A 27085-nucleotide genomic window follows, 5' to 3' on the forward strand; every position below is an offset into this window, starting at 1 on the left:
TTAACTTTTTAATGAACTTCAGAAATAAAGATGCATCTAATTTGAGGAGCACAAAGGTAGGAGTATAAAACTAGTAATAGTAATAAAAACACGTTCTGTAGTTTTACAATAAACATAACGAGTGTAAACAGTATCTGAATACACCTTTCTTGCTTCAAATGTTTTTCAATTACCAAAATATCCCCCAAATATATGCAGTATAGGATTACTTTGTGTACAATTATTTAATGTTTCTTTTTTATATATTTATATTTTGCTATGCTGAGTGAATTTAGACAGCAGTAGGATCATACATAATTTGTCAAAATGCCACCACTCTGTGTAGTTAGAATTTTGTGTAATTTCAATATTTCAAAATGTATTTAATATTTGTATGTTTAGATATTTTATACCTATTCATTTTCTGCATAGATTGCAAGATGGTTCATAGAGACGAAAACACTAGCAGGCCCATTTATCAAAGGGCTTGCGGACCTGATCCGACACTGCGGATCAGGTCCGCAAGACCTCGCTAAATGCGGAGAGCAATACGCTCTCCGCATTTAACATTGCACCAGCAGCTCACAAGAGCTGCTGGTGCAACGCCGCCCCCTGCTGACTCGCGGCCAATCGGCCGCCAGCAGGGAGCTGTCAATCAACCCGATCGTATTCGATCGGGTTGATGTCCGGCGATTCCTGTCCGCCTGTTCAGAGCAGGCGGACAGGGTTATGGAGCAGCGGTCTTTAGACCGCTGCTTCATAAGTTGTGTTTCTGGCGAGTCTGAAGACTCGCCAGAAACACGGCCCTTCAAGCTCCGTACGGAGCTTGATAAATGGGCCTGTAAATGTTATCTTCTGATTTTCAATTATCAATTGTTATTGAAAAATATAAATATAAAATACTAAATTATGGTGTTTGGGAAGGTGAACAGTTGATAAATGTGGGGCAACGAAGTTTGGGTTTGAAATAATCAGGGAATAAATTACTTCTGTGCTGCTATTTACTACGTACGCCAAAGAGAATGACACAAAAACAAAGCATTTTCCTATATTACAATTTTTCTGCAAAATAAAGTTATTTTTCTAAAAATGCTAGGTGTGCTTAAAAAACAAACAAAAAAAAGGTATAATTTGTGTAGGTACCTCACAGAAAAACCCCTTTACATTTCATGTTAAATTACAAGTGCCAAATAAGTAAAAACAGCTTCAGCACAGGGAGTGAAAACGTCTCAGCAGTGAAGTGGTTAAACACAGTTAAACATTCTATAACCCTTTAATATTTGGAATTTATGAGTATGTTAAAGAATATTATTTGGTTATATATTAAAAAAAACTTCTGGTCAGTTTTGTTTCACCTTTACAAATAAGGTCATAAGCTGGGTAACATATGGTTAATGTTAAAGCAGCTGTGATTCACTAGGTTGTCTGGACTACTTAAAATTTTGGTGATTTTAAAGGACAAACCTTTGCTGAAGGGAAAAAAAAGTTAAATGGTTTTGTTTGGAGGAGGGAATATAAATCAGCTCTGAAATATAGCTAATGGTTCTATTTTGAATAGCTAAGTCATAAAATGCAGAAAGGCTTTAGTTTCTAGTGTTTTTAAAATGGAGGTCGTATAAGGTTCTTTGAAGAAAACTCCACTGATGAAAAGGGAGGAGGGGGTCGGTTATCTGAAAGGAAAGCCAAAGATTATTGTTTTTTTTAGTCTTAATCCTATAGAGGATGAAGAACTCAAGGTTCCCTTTGTGTTTTCATTTCCTCGTTTTACCTTTCCAGAAAACCAGAAACTGAATCTCTGTATCCATGGGAAAAATTTCAGCTGGTAATTCAAGGCAAAATCAGCTATATATTAGCTTAATTCAATGAAGTAAACTTCAGGTCATGAACTCACACGATATTCACAGTACCACCAGCTCAAACTCACATGTTCAGAACCTATAACTTAAATAACCATGGACCTAGAAGCTGTAGTAGATTTAAAAAGTGGCAGATAAGAGTGAGGATTGTATCGCTCTAAAAAGTCCAACACATCCGTCATTACCCACAAATAAAATGCAGCACACACAATCACAAAGGGGTTCTAGACCATAACATCTGTGGTGCTAACAAAGTAAATATCACAGGTAGAAACGCCCAGAAAGTGACAGGGAGCAAGAGTTGCCAACATGAGATACTGCAGCACATTTAACAAGCTGCGGGCAGACACGTGAGTGGCAATTGCTTGTGCACCCCAACACCTTTTCTCACACAACAAGCATCTGAGCAAAGCTTGTGCAGTCCTTAAGTATAACTAGAGATGTTTCAAGGGAACACTACAACCAGGCAGTGAGCCAAGCAAAAGAAATGTCACAAGATGGGGCCTTATAGAAGTAAATTGGAAGAGGTAATGAATTTTGCCATAGTCCTTAATAGAAACAAGGATCAATCAAGAAGCATCAGATAATATGTATGTATGTACTTGTAAAGCACGGCTAATCACCCATAAGGGTCTCAAGGCGCTGCTCATTTTATCGACCTTGAAAGGATGAAAGGCTGAGTGGACCTCGCCGGGGATCAAACCTGCAACCCTTGGGTTGCTACAGAGCTCAGCCACAATGCCTTAGCATGCTGAGCTATCTGTCCGGCTGGATGGAAAATACATACAGCTGTGGCTCTTGGAAGAAGTGAAGATGCAGCCGGGGGAGGCATAACCATAATATATTACAGTTTTGCTGGGAAGCGAGACTTTCTCCTTAATAATATCTTCATATGAGAACAAAAATCAATCACACACTAGAGTTTAGGTTTAATGATCTTTATCTCTAAGCAACAGCCCACATGTCATTTTCATATCTTTATGTAAACTGTATCACCGATGAGTTGGCTATCTATCTCCTTCTTCTTTTCCTATATTTCTTTATCTACTTTCAACATCTGAATTTCTCTTTGATGTAAACATTGCTTCTTATGTATTGACCTTATTATTGTTGTAAATATGCATTACTGTTGAAGTTTTGCTATTTATGTCTCAAAGGAGCAGACCATGAGCTGAGATGGCCGTGCATCTTTAATGCTCTGTTAAACGCTTCATTTTGGGAGCTCTACACATGGGTTAAATGAAGATGACAGCACAACAACTGATTGTCATTTAACAGTAGACTATGGCACTCAACTACCGGCCATAAACATCAACAATAAGCAGCTTGCTCTCCTGGACCAGAGCATGACCAACGCTGTGGTGAACACAGCTAGGCAACATCTAAAACAGCTGCATGATCAGCATTTTAATAAAAAACACGGCACTACAGTTCCACGAAGATCTGTTCGGATCACATAAAGATGACAAAGGGCTTGAATTGCCCAATTTTATAACTTATACGGTGCTGTAAGTGCCGCTGTCTGGCTTTAAATATAACAGTACTTTGAGACAACACCACGTGGCACCATAAGGCCAACTTCTTCTCTTCTTTCATAACGGACTAGATCCGGCTGATAGTGTGGAGAACCCTCATTTCCCCTACAAACGGAAGAAACCTTACAGTCAATCCAGAGGATGGGAGAAATTTTATTTCTTCAAAAAATAATGAATACTACATAAAGAGATCTTTCATGTACTTATATAATTGGAGATAAGAGTTTATAGCTTTTTTGCACTGAATCTTTTGCCACATATTTCATGCTACTAACGATTCTTCTTTAAAAAGAGTTAAAGAGTTCCTCTAGCAAGCACACAGAGAACACAACTTTTAAAAGACAGCTTACAGGCACTGCTGCCTATAAATTGCAGTAATGTTTTCTGACTCAACTAATCCCACACTTCCATATTTGCCAATTAATGTATGTCTCATCACTTAAATCCACTAAAAAGACCTTCTGAGAGTTCCAATATATGACATATTGCTCCTTCCCACATACTGGTAGGATACTGATTTGCTTAAGAAGTGACCCTATCTACTTTCAACTCACGTATATAATAAATGTATAATCACTATACACTAAAGGCATCTAAAAAGGCTCAAAAAGCGGATAAAGCTTCTAAAACTCCACAGCCAATGATTAATGCTTCCTCCAAGTTATCCGGTTCATGGCGAATTATGGGTTTCAACCATCCTTGTTGACCGATTCAATCATGTCTCCGGGTATTCGGCTTTGGAGGAGCATCTCCGGCAACTCCGTTCCACGTGGGTGCAGATTGCCTTCATTGTTCTATGCAGCGCCAAAAGTTCCAGGCTGAGTTCCGTAGGCGTCTGCCCGCACCTTCCTACCAGGTTGATGAGAGGGTTTGGCTGTCCTCCCGCAACTTGAACCTTTGTTTGCCTTCCAATAAACTGGCTCCCTGTTATTATGGTCCTTTTCGAATACTCCGACGGGTCAATCCTGTGGCCTACGCTCTTGACCTTCCTCCTGCAATGCGCATCTTCAATGTTTTTCATGTCGCCCTCTTGAAACCATTGGTTTGTAATCGGTTTACCACTGTGTTGCCCCGTCCCCGTCCTATCTTTGTTGACAACCATGAAGAATATGAGGTCAGCAGCATTACTGACTCTCGTATGTCCAGGGGCCACGTACAGTATTTGGTTCACTGGAGGGGCTACGGTCCGGAGGAGCGTTCATGGGTTCCCTCCTCTGATGTTCATTCTCCTGCCCACCTCTGTGCCTTCCATGCCCGTTTCCCCAATAAGCCTTTTGTCCTCCCACGGGGGAGGGGTCATTGATGGGAGGGTACTGTCAGAGTTTTTTCCCTGTTTTGTTTGCCATGTGCTGCTGGCAGCCATTTTACTCACCTCTCTTCCTGCACTTCCTTTTAAGGCCAGACTGGTGTGCATCATCCATGTGAGACAGGATGCAGTCTCAGAATTGTGATGTCATCACTTATTATTTAAAGGGCCTCTGTTCAGTATGCTTTGTCCTTGCGTTGTCTCAGACCTGTTTGTGAGTTCCAGTTCCTGTGTATTACCTGGATGTCTGACGTCCCTCCTGGTTCCTGATCCCTGGTTTGTTCTTGACTCTGCTGTTCTCCTTGTTCCTGATTCCGGCTCGTCTGACTATTCGCTTTGGCTCCTGACTTGGCTCGTCTAACTAACAGCTCTGGTTTTGACTCCTGGCTTGTTATTTGACTTGTGGACTTTTTATTATTTTTCGTTATTAATAAAGGTGTGATTATTTTTGCACTTCTCGTCTCAGTCTGATTCCTGGCACCCTGACACTTACTCTTTAAACTGTTTAATTGTGATAAGCACATTCATCTGTAATTTTACAAACAAATATATGTTGTAGTTTTTTCTCCATATTATACTTTCTGCCATAAAATAGTCATATTCCACTTATATCAACATATATTTTACCCTTTTCAATCAAGTTCTCACTTCTTATCCACCCTTTTATTACATATAGGTCTGATTAGAACTTGTACCCCTTAAATTAGGTTATGCAAATAATCCATGCCACTACCTAATATATATGAACTATCAGATTATTCTATTACACTATCATATTGGCCATTTGTCTAACCATTTTTTTTTTTTTTAATATCTTCAAATTCACTATTTAGTATAAAAAACTCCAAAAGTGCTACCTAACCAGTAATGGTTTACACCTCACTGACATCTAATTGCCTACACATGGCCATATTACTAGTGAAGCGCTGTAGTTTGCAAGTAAGGTCGGGTTTTCGCGTTCGTTTGCACGCAAGTAAAATTGTGATTGTATTAGAAGCTGAAAGTAAATGCTAATGCGAGAGTGCAAACGCGATTAACGCTAGAAAGATTACCGCAACCTCAAAGCTCTGGTGAACTGTTTTGCAAAACAAAAAAGTGTCACAAAACACATTAAATATAAATTACAAAGTACAGTTACACTCGTAATAACACCATATAATAACAATTAAAAAATTTTTTACACAAGTTAGAGGATCAAAGATATGAGATCTCAGATGTTAGAAAAACAAGGCAGGCAAAGTGCTTCAACATAGAGACACATACATATACTGTACATATCTAAATATGTATATGTATGTATGTGTGTATATATATATATATATATATATAATATATATATAAAACACGGAAGGGGACTGCACTCCTAGACCGGACCGGGTACCCATCCCTTGACCCTGCAACATGATCAGCCCTGGGTGCTCACGGGCACTCACAGGAAGCTGTGCTGTCCCCAGACTCACAGGCAGTTAACCCCAGAGAGGTCTGGGTGCAAGAACCATAGGGAAAATTACAAAACAAATTAATACAACACACAGAGAAAGCCCTGCACTCACTGGCAAGCTCTCAGCTAAGATTAAAAGCAAAAATGGAAAGGTTAGTTACCGCATCTGGCCAAATGGGACAAGACAAGGTACCACGTCAAGGTCCTTTACAAAAACCTGGGACCCTAAAACAGCCACACAATGCAAGCTCTCAATCCAAACAAACTGTGCACCCTTCACTTGTTCCAAGTTTGTTTGGATACAACCCCAATTTCAAAAAAAGTTAGAACAGTATGGAAAATGTAAAAAACAAAAAACAAAAAGAGTCTTGAAAACACATAATTAACACATTATTTGATGTTTTACTTTGTGAATTTAATGTTTTTTTGAAACTATACACTCGTTTCAAATCTGATGACTGCAACACACTCGAAAAAAGTTGGGACAGTCAACTGTGATGTTACTGTGTTACTGTGTAACGTCACCTTTTCTTTTAATAACACTTATTAAGCGTTTGGGCACTGAATACACCAGTTGGTTAAGTTTTGCAAGCAGAATTTTCACCCATTCATCCATTATGCATGTCTTCAGCTCCGCAACTGTACAGGGCTTTCGTTGCCTTATTTTGCACTTCATAATGCACCACACATTCTCAATCAGAGACAGGCCAGGACTGCAGGCAGGCCATACTAGCACCGCACTCTCTGCTTACACAACCATGTGCTTGTAATCCGGGCAAAATGTGGTTTGGCATTGTCCTGCAGGGACTTCCCTGGAAAAAGACGACGTATGGATGGCAGCATATGTTACTCAAAAATGTATACATATCTTTCTTTATTTAATGGTTCCCTCACAGATGTACAAGACCGAGACCAGAGAAGTCAGCAGCGCTTCTGGACAATGTTGATGTATGGATTCTGCTTTGCATAGTAAAGCCTTAACTTGCATCTGTGGATGCAGCGGCGAATGATGTTGACTGACACAATGGTTTACCAAAGTATTCCCGAGCCCATGTCAGGAAATCCGTTACAGACACATGACGGTTTTTGAGACAGTGAAGTCTGAGGGATCGGAGATCACGTGCATTCAGAAGTGGTTTTTGGCCTTGCCCTTTACGCACCGAGATTTTACCGGCTTCCTTGAATCTTTTAATTACATTGTGTACTGTAAAAGGTGAAATGCCCAAAATCCTACCAATTTGTCTTTGTGGAATGTTGTTCTCAAAGTTTTGGATTATTCGCTGACGCATCTGTTGGCAGAATAGCGAGCCTCAATCCATCCTTGCTCTTGAAGGACTAGGCCTTTTTTGTAGGTTTCTTATATACTATGATAACACAACTGCCTCATCTGTTTCACATCACCTTATTATTTCAACTTGTCACATCGCCATTAGTCCTAAATTGCCCCGTCCCATTTTTTTTGGAACATGTTGCAGTCATCAGATTTGAAACAAATAATGTGTTAATAATGTGTTTTCAATATAGTCCAGTGTGAATTGAATTTTCAAATTACTTTTTTTGTTTGTTTTTTTGCATTTTCCATACTGTCTCAACTTTTTCGGAATTGGGGTTGTAGAGTTAATACATGTAGAAACATATTTATGAATAAATATAACATATTCTGCTATGTAAAGAACATTGGAATGTAAAATATTCATATTTTTACATCGGGTTAGCGCACCTGAGAATATGAGTACAGATTAGCTGTATTACTATTGACGTTTTCTTTTTCTGTAATTGCAGAATAGGCCTCAAATACTAATATCCCCTTGTCCCATCCTTTTACCTTTGTTCATTCTGCCCCTGGAGAGGATTAATTCACATAAAAGGTAATTGGGGATGCTACAGTATAGGTTTTATAACATTTAACATCACGTTCACAGTAGCAGAGCTTACAGAAATATACATTTTCACCAAATTAATTTAACTAGTCATGGCCCAGAGGGAAATAACTTTTCTATCTCAAAACTGCAAAGGCCTAAATTCCCTAACTAAACTAAATCTATTGCCCTCATCTGTTTTAGGAAAATAAAAAGTGGATCATTTTTCCTCCAGGAGACCCCATGAACTCAAGGGATTACCCACAAGTCTACTGCAACTCAAACTCTAAAAAACTAATGGTGTGGGAATTCTAATACATAAACAAGTCGAAATCTTTGAAAAATGCGAAGGCTTAGACTGGAGGTAGTTAATTGTAATAGGTCTTTTATTTAACACAAAAAAAGAGAGGTGGGTATTTCAATTTGCAAGTGAAGACGCCGACCTACCCACATCGGAACACCACATGAAGGAAGAGGTATCTGACGTTTCTATCCACATAGCGGACAATGTCATCTGAGGTCAGGTACGGCTTGCACTAGTCTTGCGCCCCATATTGCCTCTGTATTGATGCACATTCTATTATATACCAGTTTCAACAATCCATCATATGAACTGTGATTTACTTTGAAGCCACCTTGCTTATACACTGAGATACAAGACTAGTACTCTTGTAATCTAGGAGCCGGTTCAGTTCAACTAACGACCTTTCACTGACTCTGTCACATACATGCTCTTGGGGCCCCATCTCCCTTTCTGCGCATGCCCAGTTCTTACAACGTTGTCTTTAGCTTTAGCTGGCCGGCCTATGATCTTTTGAGCTATTGGTATTGTATTTACATGCAGTTTGTTTTTTTACGGATTAGGCATATAGGCAGTTTTATAGTATTGTGCTGGACTTTTAATGATTGTGTTTTTTCTCTTTGTGTGTTCGTGTTTTATGCCCTTTGGTGGGGGACTCACTTCCACTCTTGCTCCCTATTTGTTTCTTTTTTGTAATAAAGCGCAGTACATCATGAGTGGTCCTTCTTTAACAATTACTTGTTATGGTAACTGTTCTTTCTTATTACGTTTAAAGTATCTTTTATTTAACAGACCCATCACCCTGGTTAACATATATTCTCCTATTGTGAACATCTTTTATAGGAAAGGTTTGTAATAAAATAATTGAAATACAGAAGGGAGCACTCATAATGGGCAGGGGGCTTTAATGTGGCCCTATTTCTGGCTCTTGATTGTAAACATGAAAGTATTCCAATAACAGCTAAAATTAGGAAAGCAATCTTAAGACAACTTGAATCAGTCTCGTTAATAGACATCTGCAGATTACACCATCCCGCTACTCGTAATGATTCAACTTTGCCCATTTGTGGGCGCGCAATAATTTTACGCTCCACTTGTAATCTAGCCCTATATATTTCCCAATAAATTCACTCACCAACTGTATTCCAGTCCATCACAAAACACTTTCACATTTTCATTTTGATTACCATTCCAGTAATTTGAGTTTGCAAATGAGAAAACTTTCATATTCAAAATGGCTTCCTTTACTATTGGATTCCGAGCCAAATGCAGACATTTGAGTTACTTAATCTATCAGTATATCAGGTTTTCTTACACTCAGACTTAGTAAACACATGAACAAGCAATGCATAGGAAACAAGCTTTACTCAAGCTTTCCACCATGGTCAAAGCTATTGAACTAGATCAATCTAGAAATCATGCAAGCAAGCTTTTCTGGTGAATTGTAATGGCCTTGAATTTGAAAACTCCCTTGAAACTTTCTATTAGCACTTTGCTAATGGATTAGAATAGCGCCCTTTAGCAAAATATACCAACATTTCAGACAAAACAGGTTATTACAATATAATGCAATACACTATATTAAAATAAAAATACAATAAAAAAAGCTCTTATATTTGCACATCCTGCCTTCACCAACTACTCAAAATAATGAAAACTGATTTATTTTTTAATCATTTTTAAGGGAACATATTTGCTGTGTAGTCATTTTTTATTGTGTCTTTTTTTAAAAGATGACACAGTAGGCATCAAATCTATTTCTGTACCAAATCTTGGACAAAACTGTTCAGCTGTTTTTCATTTCCTGGAGGTGATAGCAAAAACATTATAACTCCGTATGGAGTGACAAAAAGCCTTTTCATCCCTAAGTTTCCTAAAGAACTGTGTACCAATTTGACAGGGTCTGCCAATCTGAATAGAGTTGAAAAATGTGTTACTTCTATCCTATGTTAAAAGTATTTAACAAATCAGGAAAATAAAATGAGTGAACTTAAACAAAGGTTGCACTGCAGTGCGCCCATAACAAAAGGTAACCCCTTGCACTGGTGAACGTCACATACAGAGATATAGCAGGGAGAGCACAGACACTTGGGATTCCTCCGCTCCCTCCCTGTTTTTTAGGCTGTGACAGTTTTGATGCTACACAGACTATGCAGAAATGCAAGAATCATCCCCAGAGTCACAAATCAGACCTTTATTTTATGTCTAGAGGGGAGACATCCTGCTAACAGACATGGCAAAAACCCTGACAAAAATGTAGGTCCATAGACAGCTGCTTGCTCTGCCTAAAGGCACATGTGACCCAGGGATAGGTTACATACTTATAGACTTAGGGATAGAGTTCATTTAACTTTGAAACAAGCAAATATTTAAACAATGCTAAAATGCTGCTTATAATAAAATTATTTAAAAGTGGTTAGAAGTGCATTAACCCTTTGAGAGGCAGCACTGCAGTGTAAGCACATAGCTTCTTGCAAGTCATTTTTTACATCTATTCAGTGTATGTATATATATATCATAAACTTATATTGCAAACTTATATGCAATAAATATTATAGAGCTAAATTTTGTTATCAATGTTAAATTATTTTGCAGTCCAGGGTCACACCCATTGAAAAGTATGAAGAGTATGTTTATCTTATCTTGTTTGCTGTAGAAAGTTAGGGAACAATATAAATGAGCTTCTGTACTGATCAAGCAAGGATTAGTCAAGCAAGGGTAAGGGTTTGCAGGATTAGTTTTTGGATCCTGCTCTGGGAGTAGTAGAAGAAACACAATTTTTATAGTTAAATTATGGTCAAAATAAATAATGAAAGTACGCTGTAATGTTTTTCGTACGTAACTGCCCCTGTCCGCCGCAGCCCGCCCCTGGCGGAATTCAGAATTACACAGGAACATTATTTTGCGCTCTTGTGCAACGCAGCCCCCTTCCCGCACACAGCCAATCACAAGCGGGCAGGAGATATTAATCTCCCCGGTCGGACTAGGGGGAGAATAAACATCGCTGGAGCGTAATCCATATCTCTTGCTTTTCTGCTCTGGTATAAGTCCATGATTAAAGTGATGGTAAACCCAAGCGTATAACAAACGCTAGGATTTATCATCACTAAAAATAAACATTCGTTTCTGTCATCGTTTCCTAAAAAACGGCATTAAACTCACTCTATCTGCGAGGAAAGTATATTGCTAACTCAGCGCCTCTGACCGCCCACGGCACAGGGCTTTATTCATTGAGGTGACGTTTCCACCTCTAGACCAATAGCCGTCCGTGTCAACTGACATCCTAGAACGGCTATTGGTTTAGAGGTGGAAACTTCACCTCATTGGAGAAGAGCGCTGTGCCATGGGCGGCCGGAGGAGCTGAGTTAACGATATACTTTCCTCACATGTAGTTTGAGTTTAATGCCATTTTTAGGAGACAATGACAGTAACTACAGTTTATTTGTAGTGGTGGCAAATCCTAGCGTTTGTTATATGCTTGGATTTACTATCACTTTAAAGCACAAATAAATACATAGAACTGATTTTTGTTTAAAAAATACACAATTAAAAAGACAATATCACAAAATGCACGTGCCTCAAAAAGTGTGCATGTAAAATAATTGTGCACGTTTTGAAAATGAAAGTATATTAAAAAGTTTTGCTTGTTTTTTTAAATTATGTTAATTTTAAGGCTTTAATTTTGACTTTAGTGGTCCTGTATTGTGCACTATTAATGTTGGAAAAATGTAGGTGTGTAATTTGCCTCAGGTAATAGATTTCTTGTGCAATGCTGCCCCCTGCACATTCGCGGCCAATCGGACGCTAGCAGGGGGTGTCAATCACCCCGATCATATGGGGATGATTGCAGTCTGCCACCTAAAAGGAGTGTACTTAAGTTTCCAGGGAGCTGGAAACTTCGGGGGTAGATTGAGCACAAAGCTGACAGAGAGCAAATATTACACTTTAAAGCTCTTTGCTATACAGTTCTTTGTGTTATTAATGCACAAAAACAAGTGGTAACACTTAAAAAGACAATAAAGTCATCATTAAACATTCATGATTCAGATAAAGCATTCAATTTTACACACATTTTCAATTTACTTCTATTGTCTAATTTGCTTCATACTCTTGGTATCCTTTGTTAAAAAGCATACTTAGATAGGCTCGGGAGCAGCAATGCACTTCTGGGATTGGTGTCTGCACATATGTCTTGTTATTGGCTCACCCAATGTGCTCAGCTACCAACCAACCAGCAGTGCATTGATGCTCCTTCAACAAAGGATACTAAGTGAAAGAAGCAAATTAGATAATATAAGTCATTTGAAAAGTTGTTTAAAAATGTGTTCTGTATCTGAAACATGGAAGAAAATTTTTGGGTTTTAGTACCGTCCAAAAAATGACAAGAGAAAGGGTCATTTCAGAATGCACAAGAACACAAAACTGATGTCACACGACTACAGCCTCCTACTGAAAGTAAAGAATAATAATGCCTTAGGCAATAACCGAATGAGTATTATTGATTGTGGAAGGTGGATCTCAAAATAACGCACTGTGTGTTATCAATTGCGCTTCAGCTGTAATCTACGCCTTCTAGCAGTGAGGACCACTTTCATATCTTCTTTATCTCTTGCTTTTCAAATGATAGAATATATTACAGAATTCTGCATCAGCGAATTTCTTTACTGCACAAATGATCAGACTGTGAAGAGACCGCAGAGCGCCACATAGCGCAAACCGGATAATCTGTGCACATCATAGCTATGTCTAGCTGAGATGTGTAATCTGCAAGCTCAGCTGTTTATATGTTACATTTAACACACTATTAAACAATGTAGCCCACATAAAGCGCCATTCTTCTCAACAAGATATATGCGGGGTAAATATAGCTTTTCATCCATACATCCGTGGTGAGCCTGGCAGGGGAGCTTCCTGTTTAATTCCTGCCATGAATAAATCCTGCAGAATATATTATTTGCAGAGTCTTAATGCAAAAGTTTCCCAAAATATCTCACAGTGCGTTTATATTAGGTTATAGCTTTTATTTATTATGAAGTAGTCTAAGTTTATATCATTTTTCTGCTAAACATAACTCTTAGTTCAACAACTAACAATAAATACCTTGTCAATAATAACAGGAAACTTGTTTGAATGATAAAAATGCATGAGTTGTGCATTATCTTACTCCGGGCACAACACGGCAGTAGCACACTAATTGTGACGTTTAGTGGTTGGTTGCAATGCAAATATAATAATAATAATATAAGTATTTGAACTACTTAGTACTCAGGGTTTTGTTTTTCTACCAAAGTTGTAAAAATAATTTATTAAAAAACTAGTTGATAAGTCTGCCCAGAGGGCATTCTATTTGTTACAAATGCAACCCCCAAAGTAAAAATACAGAAAAAAATAAACAAAGCTATTCAAAATAATAAAATTAAACTTAAACTAATACCCTATAAACCCTCCCCCCCAAAATAAAAACACCCCCTAATCTAATACTAAACTACCAATAGCCCTTAAAAGGGCTTTATGTAGGGCATTGCCCTAAAGAAATCAGCTCTTTTACATTAAAAATAAACAAAGTCCCCCCTAACAGTAAAACCCCCCACCCACCAAACCCCCCCAAATAAAAAAAAATAACGCTAATGAACTTAAACTACCCATTGCCCCTAAAAGGGCATTTGTATGGGCATTGCCCTTAAAAGAGTAATCAACTCTTTTTCACTGCCCTTAAAAGGTCATTCAGCTCTTTTTGCAATTGCCCAAAAAACCCTAATCTAAAAAAACAAAAACCCCTCAAAATTAAAACAAAAACAAAAAACTAAAGCCCCAAATAGGTACTCACGGTTTCAGAAGTCCAACGGAGAAGGTCTTCTTCCAGGTGGGTCCATCATCTTCATCCACAGCGAAGGCAGCGTGGAGCGGAGGTACGGAGCAATCTTCCCAGATGTGGTGGTCTTCCCAGATGTGGCGATCCTCGGCTTTAGGGGCTTTAGTGTTAGTTTTTTTTAAATGTTTTTGTTTTTTAGATTAGGGTTTATTGGGCAATTTACAAAAGAGCTGAATGCCCTTTTAAGGGCAATGCCCATACAAATGCCCCTTTAGGGGCAATGGTTAGTTTAGGTTTACTAGCGTTGATTATTATTTTTTGTAATGTTAGCCTTTTTTATTTTCTGTAATGTTAGATTAAAGGGACAGTTTACTCAAAAATGTTCTCCCCTTTAATTTGTTCCCAATGATCCACTTTACCTGCAGGAGTATATTCAATTGTTTATAAGTATTTCCATTGCCCTTATATTGGCATTTGAAACAGTTTATGTAGCCTGTGGTATCCACACCTATCCTTAAAGTTTTTGGCCTCGAGGCCAAGCTTTGTTAACACAGCCAGTAGAAGAAATTACACTCCCAGTGGGTTATAGAAGAGATAAGATAATTAAATGTTAATTTTCCATTGTTCTCTCCAAGTATTGGTGATTGGTTTATGGACAGATATAAGATAAAGAAGCATGTATATTTGCACATATGTGATAAAGTAATGAGATCTGATTATACCTACAGATATAAGATAAAGACACATGTATATGTACACAATGTGATAAAGTAATGAGATCTGATTATACCTACAGATATAAGATACAGACACATGTATATGTACACAATGTGATACAGTAATGAGATCTGATTATACCTACAGATATAAGATACAGACACATGTATATGTACACAGTGTGATACAGTAATGAGATCTGATTATACCTACAGATATAAGATACAGACACATGTATATGTACACAATGTGATAAAGTAATGAGATCTGATTATACCTACAGATATAAGATAAAGACACATGTATATGTACACAATGTGATACAGTAATGAGATCTGATTATACCTACAGATATAAGATACAGACACATGTATATGTACACAGTGTGATACAGTAATGAGATCTGATTATACCTACAGATATAAGATACAGACACATGTATATGTACACAATGTGATAAAGTAATGAGATCTGATTATATCTACAGATATAAGATAAAGACACATGTATATGTACACAGTGTGATACAGTAATGAGATCTGATTATACCTACAGATATAAGATAAAGACACATGTATATGTACACAGTGTGATACAGTAATGAGATCTGATTATACCTACAGATATAAGATAAAGACACATGTATATGTACACAGTGTGATACAGTAATGAGATCTGATTATACATATAGATATAAGATAAAGAAGCAGGTATAAGTACACAATGTGATACAGTAATGAGATCTGATTATACCTACAGATATAAGATACAGACACATGTATATGTACACAATGTAATACAGTAATGAGATCTGATTATACCTACAGATATAAGATAAAGAAGCAGGTATATGTACACAATGTGATACAGTAATGAGATCTTATTATACCTACAGATATAAGATAAAGACACATGTATATGTACACAATGTGATACAGTAATGAGATCTGATTATACCTACAGATATAAGATAAAGACACATGTATATGTACACAATGTGATAAAGTAATGAGGTCTGATTATACCTACAGATATAAAATACAGACACATGTATATGTACACAATGTGATACAGTAATGAGATCAGATTATACCTACAGATATAAGATAAAGACACATGTATATGTACACAGTGTGATACAGTAATGAGATCTGATTATACCTACAGATATAAGATAAAGACACATGTATATGTACACAATGTGATAAAGTAATGAGATCTGATTATACCTACAGATATAAGATAAAGACACATGTATATGTACACAATGTGATACAGTAATGAGATCTGATTATACCTACAGATATAAGATACAGACACATGTATATGTACACAATGTGATACAGTAATGAGATCTGATTATACCTACAGATATAAGATACAGACACAGGTATATGTACACAATGTGATACAGTAATGAGATCTGATTATACCTACAGATATAAGATAAAGACACATGTATATGTACACAATGTGATACAGTAATGAGATCTGATTATACCTACAGATATAAGATACAGACACATGTATAAGTACACAATGTGATAAAGTAATGAGATCTAATTATACCTACAAGCTCAACCCATTTTATTAGGTTGCGGCTTCAAAACACAAAATCAGGTAATTCATATACTGTACACAAATAAGCCTTAAAAAAGCAACTCTCATACATTTTATATTCTGCAGCTGGTAAAAAAAGTAATTGGAAACACATTAAGGGAAAAAACAATATTATAGTATACTGTCCCTTTAATGTAATATAATTTTTTTTTATTTTAATTGTAATGTATTTTTTTAATGTAATTAAGGGGTTCATTTAGGGGGTGTTAGGTTATGGGGCATAGTCATTAAATTAGTTTTTTTAGCGTTGTGGGGGTTGGTGGTTTAGGAGTTAATAGGCAAATTAGGTTTAATGCGTTGTGGGGGGGTTGGCGGATTAGGGGTTAATAGATGTATTAGGTAGTTTGCGATGTTGTGGTTGGCGGATTTAAGGGTTAATAATTTTATTGTTTTTTATTTTTTTCTTAATACTTATTGTGGCATTTTTTATTTTTTTTTGTAATGCTCCGTTTGCCTTCGCTGCATCCAGGTGAATTATTTTGGCTGCCTCACGCTGCCAATATTCCTTTGAGAATGTGTGCGCAACTGCCGACGGATGCGTTACAAATGCAATTATAGTATAGCTGTTGCGATATTGCGATCAGATAAGTATTTAGCAGTTCTTCAACGTTTCTTTTACTCAGGGAGACATTTTTAGAAGCTGTTTTTTACCATAATGTGATGCATTATCTAGTTTGCGCTATATGTCACTCTGCTGTCTCTCTCTTCATTCTGAGGTTTAAAAGAGAACCATTTATTTGTATATTTAAAGGGACATAATACTCATAAGCTAAATCACTTGAAACTGATGCAGTATAACTGTAAAAAGCTGACAGGAAAATATCACCTGAGCATCTCTATGTAAAAAAGGAAGATATTTTACCTCACAATCTCCTCAGCTCAGCAGAGTCAGTTCTGTGTAAAAAGTTATACTCAGCTGCTGCCCAGCTGCAGGTAAAAAAAATAAAGAAATGAACAGCAGCCAATCAGCATCAGCAGTGCTGAGGTCATGAACTTTTACTGTGATCTCATGAGATTTGACTTAACTCTCATGAGATTTCATTCCTTTACCTGATTGGTGAAATAAGATGAGAGTGCACGATGCTCATCCCTTCAGATGTCCCAGGACAGACACACTAAAATGCTGCTTAGAAATCCTTTACAATGGGAGGTGGCTACTGAGGAACTTTTGAGGTAAAATATCTTTCTTTTTTACATAGAGATGTTCAGGAGATATTTTCTAGTCAGCTTTTTACAGCTATGCTGCATCACTTTCAAGTGTTTCAACATTTGGGTATTATGGCCCTTTAAGAGATACACAAATGAACAATTGTATAATATAAACACAAGAGATTAACGGGATATGAAACCCACATTTTTTTCTTTCATGATTCAGATAGAGCATTCACAATTTTGGTTTAGAACCCTGGCTAGCGCTACATTTAGCCAGCAATCAGCAAGCGCTAACCAGGTACTAACTCAAAAATGGGCCTGCTCCTAAGCTTACATTCATGACTTTCAAATAAAGATGCCAAGAGAACGAAGAAAAATTGATTATAGGAGTAAATTAGAAAGTTGCTTAAAATTGCTGCTCTATCTGAATCATTGGTTTCATATATATTTAAGAAGGTCTGAAAATGGTCCTCATTGCCTTAAAGGAAAAGAAACAAAAAAAAATATTTTATGATTCAGGTAGAAAATACAATTTTAAACAATTTTCCAATTTACTTTTTTTTTACCAAATTTGCTTCATTCTCTTGGTATTCTTTAATGAAAGAGCAGCAATTCACTACTGGGAGCTAGCTGTACACATCAAGTGAGCCAATGAGAAGAGGCATATGTGCAGCCACCAGTCTTTTCAACAAAGAATGCCACGAGAAATAATCAAATTAGATAACAGAAGTAAATGGGAAAGTTGTCCCTTTAAAGGGGCATTAAAGGGACATTTAGCCAAAATTGGAATCCACACAGATGCATTTCAGTTTTGAACAGAAGCATTTTTGGAATATAAATGTATTAGCAAAAATGCTTCTAATAAAAACTATAGTTGTTTCAAAAGTGTATTTAAGTATGCACCGTGCACCAGCATTTTAAACACAGCCCTTACACAGAGAGCCTAAGGTGCTTGTACCATCTGGCAATGACTCAATTTGTTAATTGCTGACATGATATGAACCCCACTGGTGCTCCGAGCAGCTGCAATATTTAAAATGCTGGTGCACTGAGAATATCTAGCTATGCTTCACATGTACGTGCAGAGGAAAATGTTGATATTCAAATATGTAATTCATTTCTGTGCATTTAGATTTTGATCGGAATGTCCCTTTAAAATCAAGACACCTGAAATGACAAACAACACAGTCGCCTAGATTACGAGTTTTGTCGGTAAAAACTTGCGGGGCTAACGAGCCATTTTTTTCCAGCGCTCCCTTTAGCCAACGCTGGTATTACGAGTTTTCTGAATGGCTGGGTTAGCCTCAGAAAAGTGATATTTTAGCAAATTTAGCTCCACTTCAACCCTCAATACCAGCGTTGCTTACGGCAGCGGTAAGCTGGAAAAACGTGCTTGTGCACGATTTCCCCATAGGATACAATGGGGCTGAGCTGGCTAAAAAAAAGCTTCTAACGCAGCCCCATTGTTTCCTATGGGGAAACACTTTCTAAGTCTACACCTAACACCCTAACATGAACCCCGAGTCTAAACACCCCTAACCTTACACTTATTAACCCTTAATCTGCCGTTCCCGACATCGTCGCCACCTGCATTATACTATTAACCCCTAATCTGCCTCTCTGGACACCGCCGCCACCTACATTATCCCTATGAACCCCTAATCTGCTGCCCCCAACATTGCCGAAAACCTATATTAAATTTATTAACCCCTAATCTGCCCCCCCAACGTCGCCGCCACCTACCTACACTTATTAACCCCTAATCTGCCGACCGGACATCGCCGCCACTATAATAAATGTATTAACCCCTAAACCGCCGCACTCCCGCCTCGCAAACACTATAATAAATTTTATTAACCCCTAATCTGCCCTCCCTAACATCGCCACAACCTACCTACAATTATTAACCCCTAATCTCCTGCCCCCAACGTCGCCACTACTATTATAAAGTTATTAACCCCTAAACCTAAGTCTAACACCCCCCTAAGTTAAATATAATTTAAATATAACGAAATAAATTTACTATAATAAAATAAATTATTCCTATTTAAAACTAAATACTTACCTATAAAATAAACCATAAGATAGATAGAATATAACTAATAGTTACATTGTAGCTATTTTAGGATTTATATTTATTTTACAGGCAACTTTGTATTTATTTTAACTAGGTACAATAGCTATTAAATAGTTAATAACTATTTAATAGCTACCTAGTTAAAATAATTACAAAATTACCTGTAGAATAAATCCTAACCTAAGTTACTAAAATACACCTAACACTACACTATCAATAAATTAATAAAATAAATTAAATATAATTTTCTAAAATAAAATACAATTAAATAAACTAAACTATATTACAATTACCATTTGTTCACCCCTGGTATGTGGATGGCCGAGAGATGGCAATTGTAAGACTCCGCCCACTGGAAAATGCGAGTCACCTCCTTCATTGCCAAGGAACTCCGAGTTCCTCCCTGGTGGTTGATGTAAGCCACTGAGGTGATGTTGTCCGACTGCAATCTGATAAACAATACCAAAGCTAGTTGATGCAAAGCTATCAAGGCGTGGAAGATTGCTCTCAATTCCAAGATGTTTATTGGAAAGGAAGACTCCTCCGGAGTCCATAGGCCCTGTGCTCCCCAGCCCAACAGGCTGGCATCCGTGGTCACAATCACCCAGGAAGGCCTCAGGAAGCATGAGCCCCGAGACAGATGATCCTGTGAAATCCACCACGAGAGAGAGACTCGTTAGGGAATCCAGATTTATCCTCTGCGAGAGATCTGAGTGGTCTCCATTCCATTGACTGAGCAATCACCTCCATGCATTGAGCCATTGATGGACAAATAGCAGACTGGAGAGAAAGGCAAGAAGCATGAAGCTTGGATTTTCTGATGTCCGTCAGAAAAATCTTCATGGACAGGGAATCTATAATTTTTCCTAAGAAACACACCCCTGTATCTGGTACAAGGGAACTCTTTCCCAGATTAACTTTCCACCCGTGGGAACGAAGAATAGACAACAACATCTCTGTATGAGATCTTGCTAGATGAAAAGATGGCGCTTGAACTGAGATTTCTTACAGATAAGACGCCACAGCAATGCCCTGAGACCTGAACACTGCCAGAAGAGCCCCCAGAACCTTTGTGAAAATTCTGGGAGCTGTAGCAAGGCCAAAAGGAATGGCAACAAACTGGAAATGTTTGTTGAGAAAGGCAAAGCTCAAATACTGGTAATGATCTCTGTGAATGGGAACATGAAGATACGCGTCCTTCAGATCTATGGTCGTCATGAACTGACTCTCTTGTACCAAAGGAAGAATGGAACAGATGGTCTCCATTTTTAAGGACGGAACCCTGAAGAATTGGTTGAGATACTTTAAGTCCAGTATGGGACCGAGAGTGCCCTCCTTTTTGGGAACTACAAATAGATTTGAATAGAATCCTAGACCCTTTTCCTCTAGAGGAACTGGAACAATCACTCCCAGGGAAGATAGGTCCTTTACGCAGTTTAAGAAGACCTCTGTTTTTATCTGGTCTGTAGATAACCTTGACAGGTGGAATCTGCCCCTGGGAGGACAAGATTTGAATCCTATTCTGTAACCGTGGGACACTATGTCTACTGCCCAAGGATCTGGGACATTGCGTATCCAGGCATGTAAAAAAAAAAGAGAGCCTGCCCCCTACTTGATCCAATACAGGATCGGGGGCGGTCCCTTCATGCTAATTTAGAATCAGTGGAAGGCTTCTTGGCTTGCTTCCCTTTATTCCAAAGCTGACCGGACCTCCAAGAAGATTTGGATTGTTCCGACTTGGAAGAGGAGGAGGAAGACTTTTGTCCCTTAAAGTTATGAAAGGAACAAAAATTTGAATTCTGGCGACCCTTAGGGCTATTCTCTTTATCCTGAGTAAGAAAGAGCCCTTTCCACCTGTAATTTCGGAAATGATTTCAACCAGACCTCGACCAAACAACATTTTACCCTTATAAGGCAAAGATAAAAGTTTGGATTTGGATGTGACATCTGCAGGCCAAGATTTTAACCACAGAGCTCTGCAAGCTAAAACAGTGAAACCAGAAATCTTAGCTCCTGGCCTAAGAACTTGCATGTTGGCATCACAAATAAAGGTATTGGCTAGCTTGAGAGCCTTGCTCTTGTCTTGGATCTCCTCTATAGTAGTCTCTTCTAAGATTAGATTAGATAAGTCATCGCACCAATAAGATGCTGCCCCCGCAACTGTAGCAATACTAGCAACAGGCTGCCACTGTAATCCCTGATGAATGTAAATTTTCTTCAAAAAAGCCTCAAGCTTCTTATCCAAGGGATCCTTGACAGAACAACTATCTTCAATAGGAATAGTAGTTCTCTTGGCAAGAGTAGAGATAGCTCCCTCTACCTTGGGCACTGTGCGCCACGAGTCACGAATAGAGTCAGCAACAGGAAACATCTTTTTAAAAACGGAGGACGGGAAAAAAGGAATCCCCGGTTTATCCCATTCCTGAGTTATGATATCTGCCATACGGTCTGGAACGAGAAACACTTCCACGGATGAAGGTACATCATATACCCTATTAAGTTTAATAAACCTCTTTGGATTCTCCACTACAGACGAGTCGGATTTTTCCAAAGTAGCAAGAACCTCCTTTAAAAGTACACCGAGGTGTTCTAACTTAAATTTGAAATTAATTTCCTCTAAATCTGCAGAATTGGTCACTACAGTATCAGAATCTGAGAATTCTCCCTCAAAAGTCACTGAGGTATCATCCTCATCAGATAACTGAGACAAACTGACTAACGCAGCCTTAGCGGAGTCAGATCCCTTATTAACATCAATATTTTTAGATTTCCTCTTGCGCTTACCAGCAACTTTCGGAAAAGCTGATAAGGCTGCTGAAACAGCAGAAGTTATCTGCACAGCGAAATCCCCAGGTAAATAAACACCCCCCAGTGGTTGTTGAGAGGAACCTCAGGGCAATGCAAGGTCTGGGACATTTGAGGTGATAATTGAGGCATGGCCTGCACAACATTATCCTGAGAGACATTTGGCTCAGAAGGGTGTAATTTATCTTTAAACTTTAATGTTTTAGATAAACAAGAGGAACACAATTGCATAGGAGCTACAATAGTAGCCTCCAAACAAAGTAAGCAATTGTCAAATGAAGCAGATTCTTGATCTGTGTCCATGCTTGTTCTAATTGTCCCCAACAGTAAGATAACACACATCTCCCTTATACCAGTACGCAAAAACAGAGATATTAGCAAAGTTTTCAGCTATTAAATTAAATCAAACCGGCACTTCTATAACCTCAGACTAACTGAGGAGTCTTACCGTACCGGACCAGGAGGCACCACTAATAATCGTAGGGAGTAGTTAGCGAAATGTCCTTTCCTGAAAAAAGATGATCTGATCATCAAATCAACAGCCGATTTACAGCAAACATTCATGGCGATGGAGCTCCACTCTTCAAGTGAAATCGGAAGAGCGGAGAGTCACGTGAGCAGACAAAGGAAAAAGAAACAAGGGAAAGAGCGTGTTTCTGAGGGAGTTTGTTAAACTTATAACAAGTAACGATCTTTCTCCTCTAAATACCCTAGAAAAAAGCTGTTTTCCCTTGCAATAAGGCTGACAAATTAAAGTGCATAAACTCCTTACTAGGCGTACCAATATCAGATAACCCTTTGAGCCTGTCTCACTCCCCATCATGCTGATTTACACATAATAAGTGAAAATCCGTAATGTCCTCCAATGTCCACATATAACATGCAGAGCTGCCCATAAAGATGACTCCCTTACACACAGGAGATATTGAGTCCCAAATTAAGATCCACCTGAGGAGTTAACCCCAAAGTGCTACCCCTCAATACCTAGAAGGCACTTACCTGGATCTAGCTGCAGGGCAGGTACAGCGTCTTAGGTGTGACTGATTCCTCAACATCAGTCAGGGATCTGTAGAAAAAGAAAGAACAGGGTAACCAACCCTGGCTTTCTACAAAGGGGTAGCAATAATGTTAGAAATAAAGCAAAGACCACTTTGCCGCTTTCTAACTGCTAATAGCCACCATTACTCTTACTAAAGAGACTGACATGGACACAGCATAACCCCAATCCTTGCTTGCAGGGAAAAGTACCCATAAAAGGATTAAATATCTTCAGACACCATCTTCGCACATCCTCCCTTGACAGGCAAAGAGAATGAGTGGGGGTTATGGTTATGAGTAAGGGAAGTGACACTTAACAGCTCTGCTGGGGTGCTCTTTGCCTCGTCCTGCTGGCCAGGAGTGAATATCCCACTAGTAATTGGAATGATTTGTGGACTCTCCATGCTATAGGAAAGAAATTTTTTTTGGGGGTTTCATGTCCCTTTAACCTTTTAAAGAAGTTAGAACGTTCCATGTCGTCCTAACTGCGCTGGGCTTTAGCGCCAAGAGGACGGCATGAAACGTCCTGAAACCAACGGCGCTTACTGAATGGGATAAGGTCATGGTGGGCATTGTTGGCTCGCCCCTCTGACCCAGTCCCATCATTGAAGATTTCAATTTGTTTACATCAGAACTTTGTTCCCATGTAGACAAATTTAACCAAACATGAAAGGGTTAAGAGGTCTTGTAGTCTACAGTATTAATTCCCTGAATGCAAGAACAAAAGGGCCACTCATAGGATACCTTCCACTTCTACAGGTGATGTAAACACTTACACAGACGAACCAATTGCAAATTCAAATTATTCTGAACCATTTAAATTTAAAGGCGTATTTTAGTAACTCAGGTCTTGACCCAGCGCATTTGAATCCCCAACAGAGACTTTAATACTAGACCGAGTCTTTCTTTTCACATAAAGAGAACAGTAAAGATCTGGGGAAAAAATCAAAATACCACTGTCCCAACCAAAAAAAGGAAACAGATGTTTTTTTACTCAGTCAGCAGAGATGATTCATATTCACAAGTGGGATCTCAAGTTAAAGCAACATTTTCTGCTGTGATGTGTTTTATGATTAGATTCAGGATTTATCTAATGTCTGAGCTCTTCATAAAGCAAAGTGACAACAGCTGTTTCTTGGGGTGATGAAAAAAAAAGCCACTTACTTATAGTTATCATCTTCTACAAACTTCTGTAGCTCCTCAATGTACCGGACGGACTTTAAATACTTCTGCACATGTGGGAGCGTGACAAGGTGGTCTGTCAAAACAAAAATACATGTAATAAGTTAAATATTACCAATATGAAATAACTGTGTCTTTTTGTTTGTTAGTTTTTTAAAAAAAAAGTGGTAAAGGGGCATTCTGACATAAAATGACATGCATTATAAATAAAGGGACATTCTGACATAAAATGACATGCATTATAAATAAAGGGACATACTGACATAAAATGACATGCATTATAAATAAAGGGGCATTCTGATATAAAATGACATGCATTATAAATAAAGGGACATTCCAGCCAAAATTGGAACCCACGTTGATGGATTTAAGTTTTGAATATAGCTGTTTCAAAAGTATTTTTACACTGTGTACCAGCATTATAAACACATCACTAAGGTGCTTGTAGCATCTGGTAATAACGCAATTTGTTAACATGATACAAGCCCCACTGGTGCTCTGAGCAGCTGCAGTATATAAAATGCTGGTGCACTGAGAATATCTAGTTATAACTTTTACTAGAAGCATTTGTGCCAATACTGCTGCATGTATATTGCAAGTATGTTTGTATTCAAAGATGTAATTCATCTGTGTGCATATAAATACCAAGAGAACAAAACAAATTATATAATGGAAGCGAATATAAACGCTACAATCTTTCCAATCATGAAAGAAAAAGGAAGCTAAAGTTTTATCTACAAGTTTAAGGCCTTTGTGGGGGGGACATAGGGTCCAATAATCTAAAGCTCTCTGCTCTGATAAGAAGTCTTATTTATTGATCTCGCAAGGAAATTTCAAAATACATTTTTTAGCTGTTCTCTTTACAGGTTTCTGGATGGGAAGAAGAGACACCTACATTACAATCTAATGCTCAAAAATAGCCCCCAAAGATTTAACAAGATAGAGATCATCATCATCAGGCACATACTGTACTTATCTAGAACCAGTCAAGTACAAATAACATGCTCTTGTGAATATATATTTTTTTTAATTACAATATCAATTTAATATATTTTTTCTCTGTTGCATCTAAATGAGTCTTTTTTTAAAATATATTACAGTCCTTTATTTTGATTTGAGTGTCCCTTAAAAAAAAATCTGGGGAACAAGATTCTACTGAGCATGTGCACCAGCTCACAGAGTATACATATACTAGTCTGTGATTGGCTGATGTCTGTCACATGATACAGGGGGCTGGAAAATGGATGAATACATCAATTTGTCACAAAAAAATCTACTACTTATTTGAAATTCAGAGTAGGTGTAATATCATTGTCTTTTTATTATGCAATTCTACTGCATTGAGTGGTCCTTTAACACTAAGTTTATGCTTGTGTGGGGATTTTGCTTATCAGCCAATGAACTTCAGCCCAAATAATTATTACCCAGGTATGTACTCACTTAGTTTTAAAAATAAATTAAATTAAACAGGTTTAATTAAGCAAAAATATATTTAATATGATTATATGGTGCTCCTTTATTGTGTTTATGTTTGAGAGGTGTGAGGGGTTCTGCTTATCAGTTAATGAGTTTCTTTCCTATTAAAGGCACAGTCTACACCTTAGTCATCTTAAAGTCTTGCATTAGATTAAGCTGCAAATAGTCTCCTGCACCCTTTCTATATCATGCTGCAGGAACAGTAAATAACAAAATTTATGCTTAACTGATAAATGTATTTCTTTCCGGATATGGTGAATCCACGGCTTGAGTAATAACTGTTGGGACTATCACTCCTGGCCAGCAGGAGGCGGCAAAGAGCACCACAGTTAAACTGCTAAGTATCACTCCCTTACCCACAAACCCCAGTCATTCGACCAAAGGGAAATAAAGAAAAAGGATTAACACAAGGTGTAGAGGTGCCTGGGGTTATAGTCAAAAGAACAACTGTCTTAAAATAAAGGGTAAGGCCGTGGACTCACCATATCCAGAAATAAATAAATTTATCAGGTAAGCATCAATTTTGTTTTTCTTTCCTAAGATATGGTGAGTCATATCAAAAGTATGTAGAGAAGACCAAGTTGCAGCCTTGCAAATTTGTTCCACAGAAGCTCCATTTTTGAAAGCCCAAGAAGAGGTAACAGCTTTTGTAGAATGAGCCGTAATTCTCTCAGGAGGCTGCTGTCCAGCAGTCTCATAAGCCAAATGAATTATACTTCGTAACCAAAAAGAAAGAGTAGTAGCAGTAGCTTTCTGACCTTTTCGTTTCCCAGAGAAACAGACAAAGAAGGCAGAGGACTGGCGAAAATCCTTAGTCGCCTGTAAGTAGAATTTAAGAGCACGTAAGACATCCAAATTGTGTAACAAACGTTCTTTGAAAGAAGAAGAATTAGGACACAGAGAGGGAACAACAATTTCCTGATTGATAT

General features: G+C 38.0%; 1 protein-coding gene across 6 annotated transcripts in view; it reads right to left on the reverse strand.

Annotated features, from left to right (window-relative positions):
* Positions 1-27085, reverse strand: part of RALGPS1 (Ral GEF with PH domain and SH3 binding motif 1) — a 1173485-nt gene that overhangs the window by 257896 nt on the left and 888504 nt on the right. For all 6 annotated transcript variants that reach the window (XM_053695590.1, XM_053695591.1, XM_053695594.1 and 3 more), the window contains one exon: positions 24663-24756. In XM_053695590.1, the coding sequence (XP_053551565.1) occupies positions 24663-24756 (94 nt within the window). The remainder of the gene's footprint in view (positions 1-24662; positions 24757-27085) is intronic.

Source organism: Bombina bombina, chromosome 12, assembly GCF_027579735.1.
Source record: "Bombina bombina isolate aBomBom1 chromosome 12, aBomBom1.pri, whole genome shotgun sequence".
NCBI lineage: Eukaryota > Metazoa > Chordata > Amphibia > Anura > Bombinatoridae > Bombina > Bombina bombina.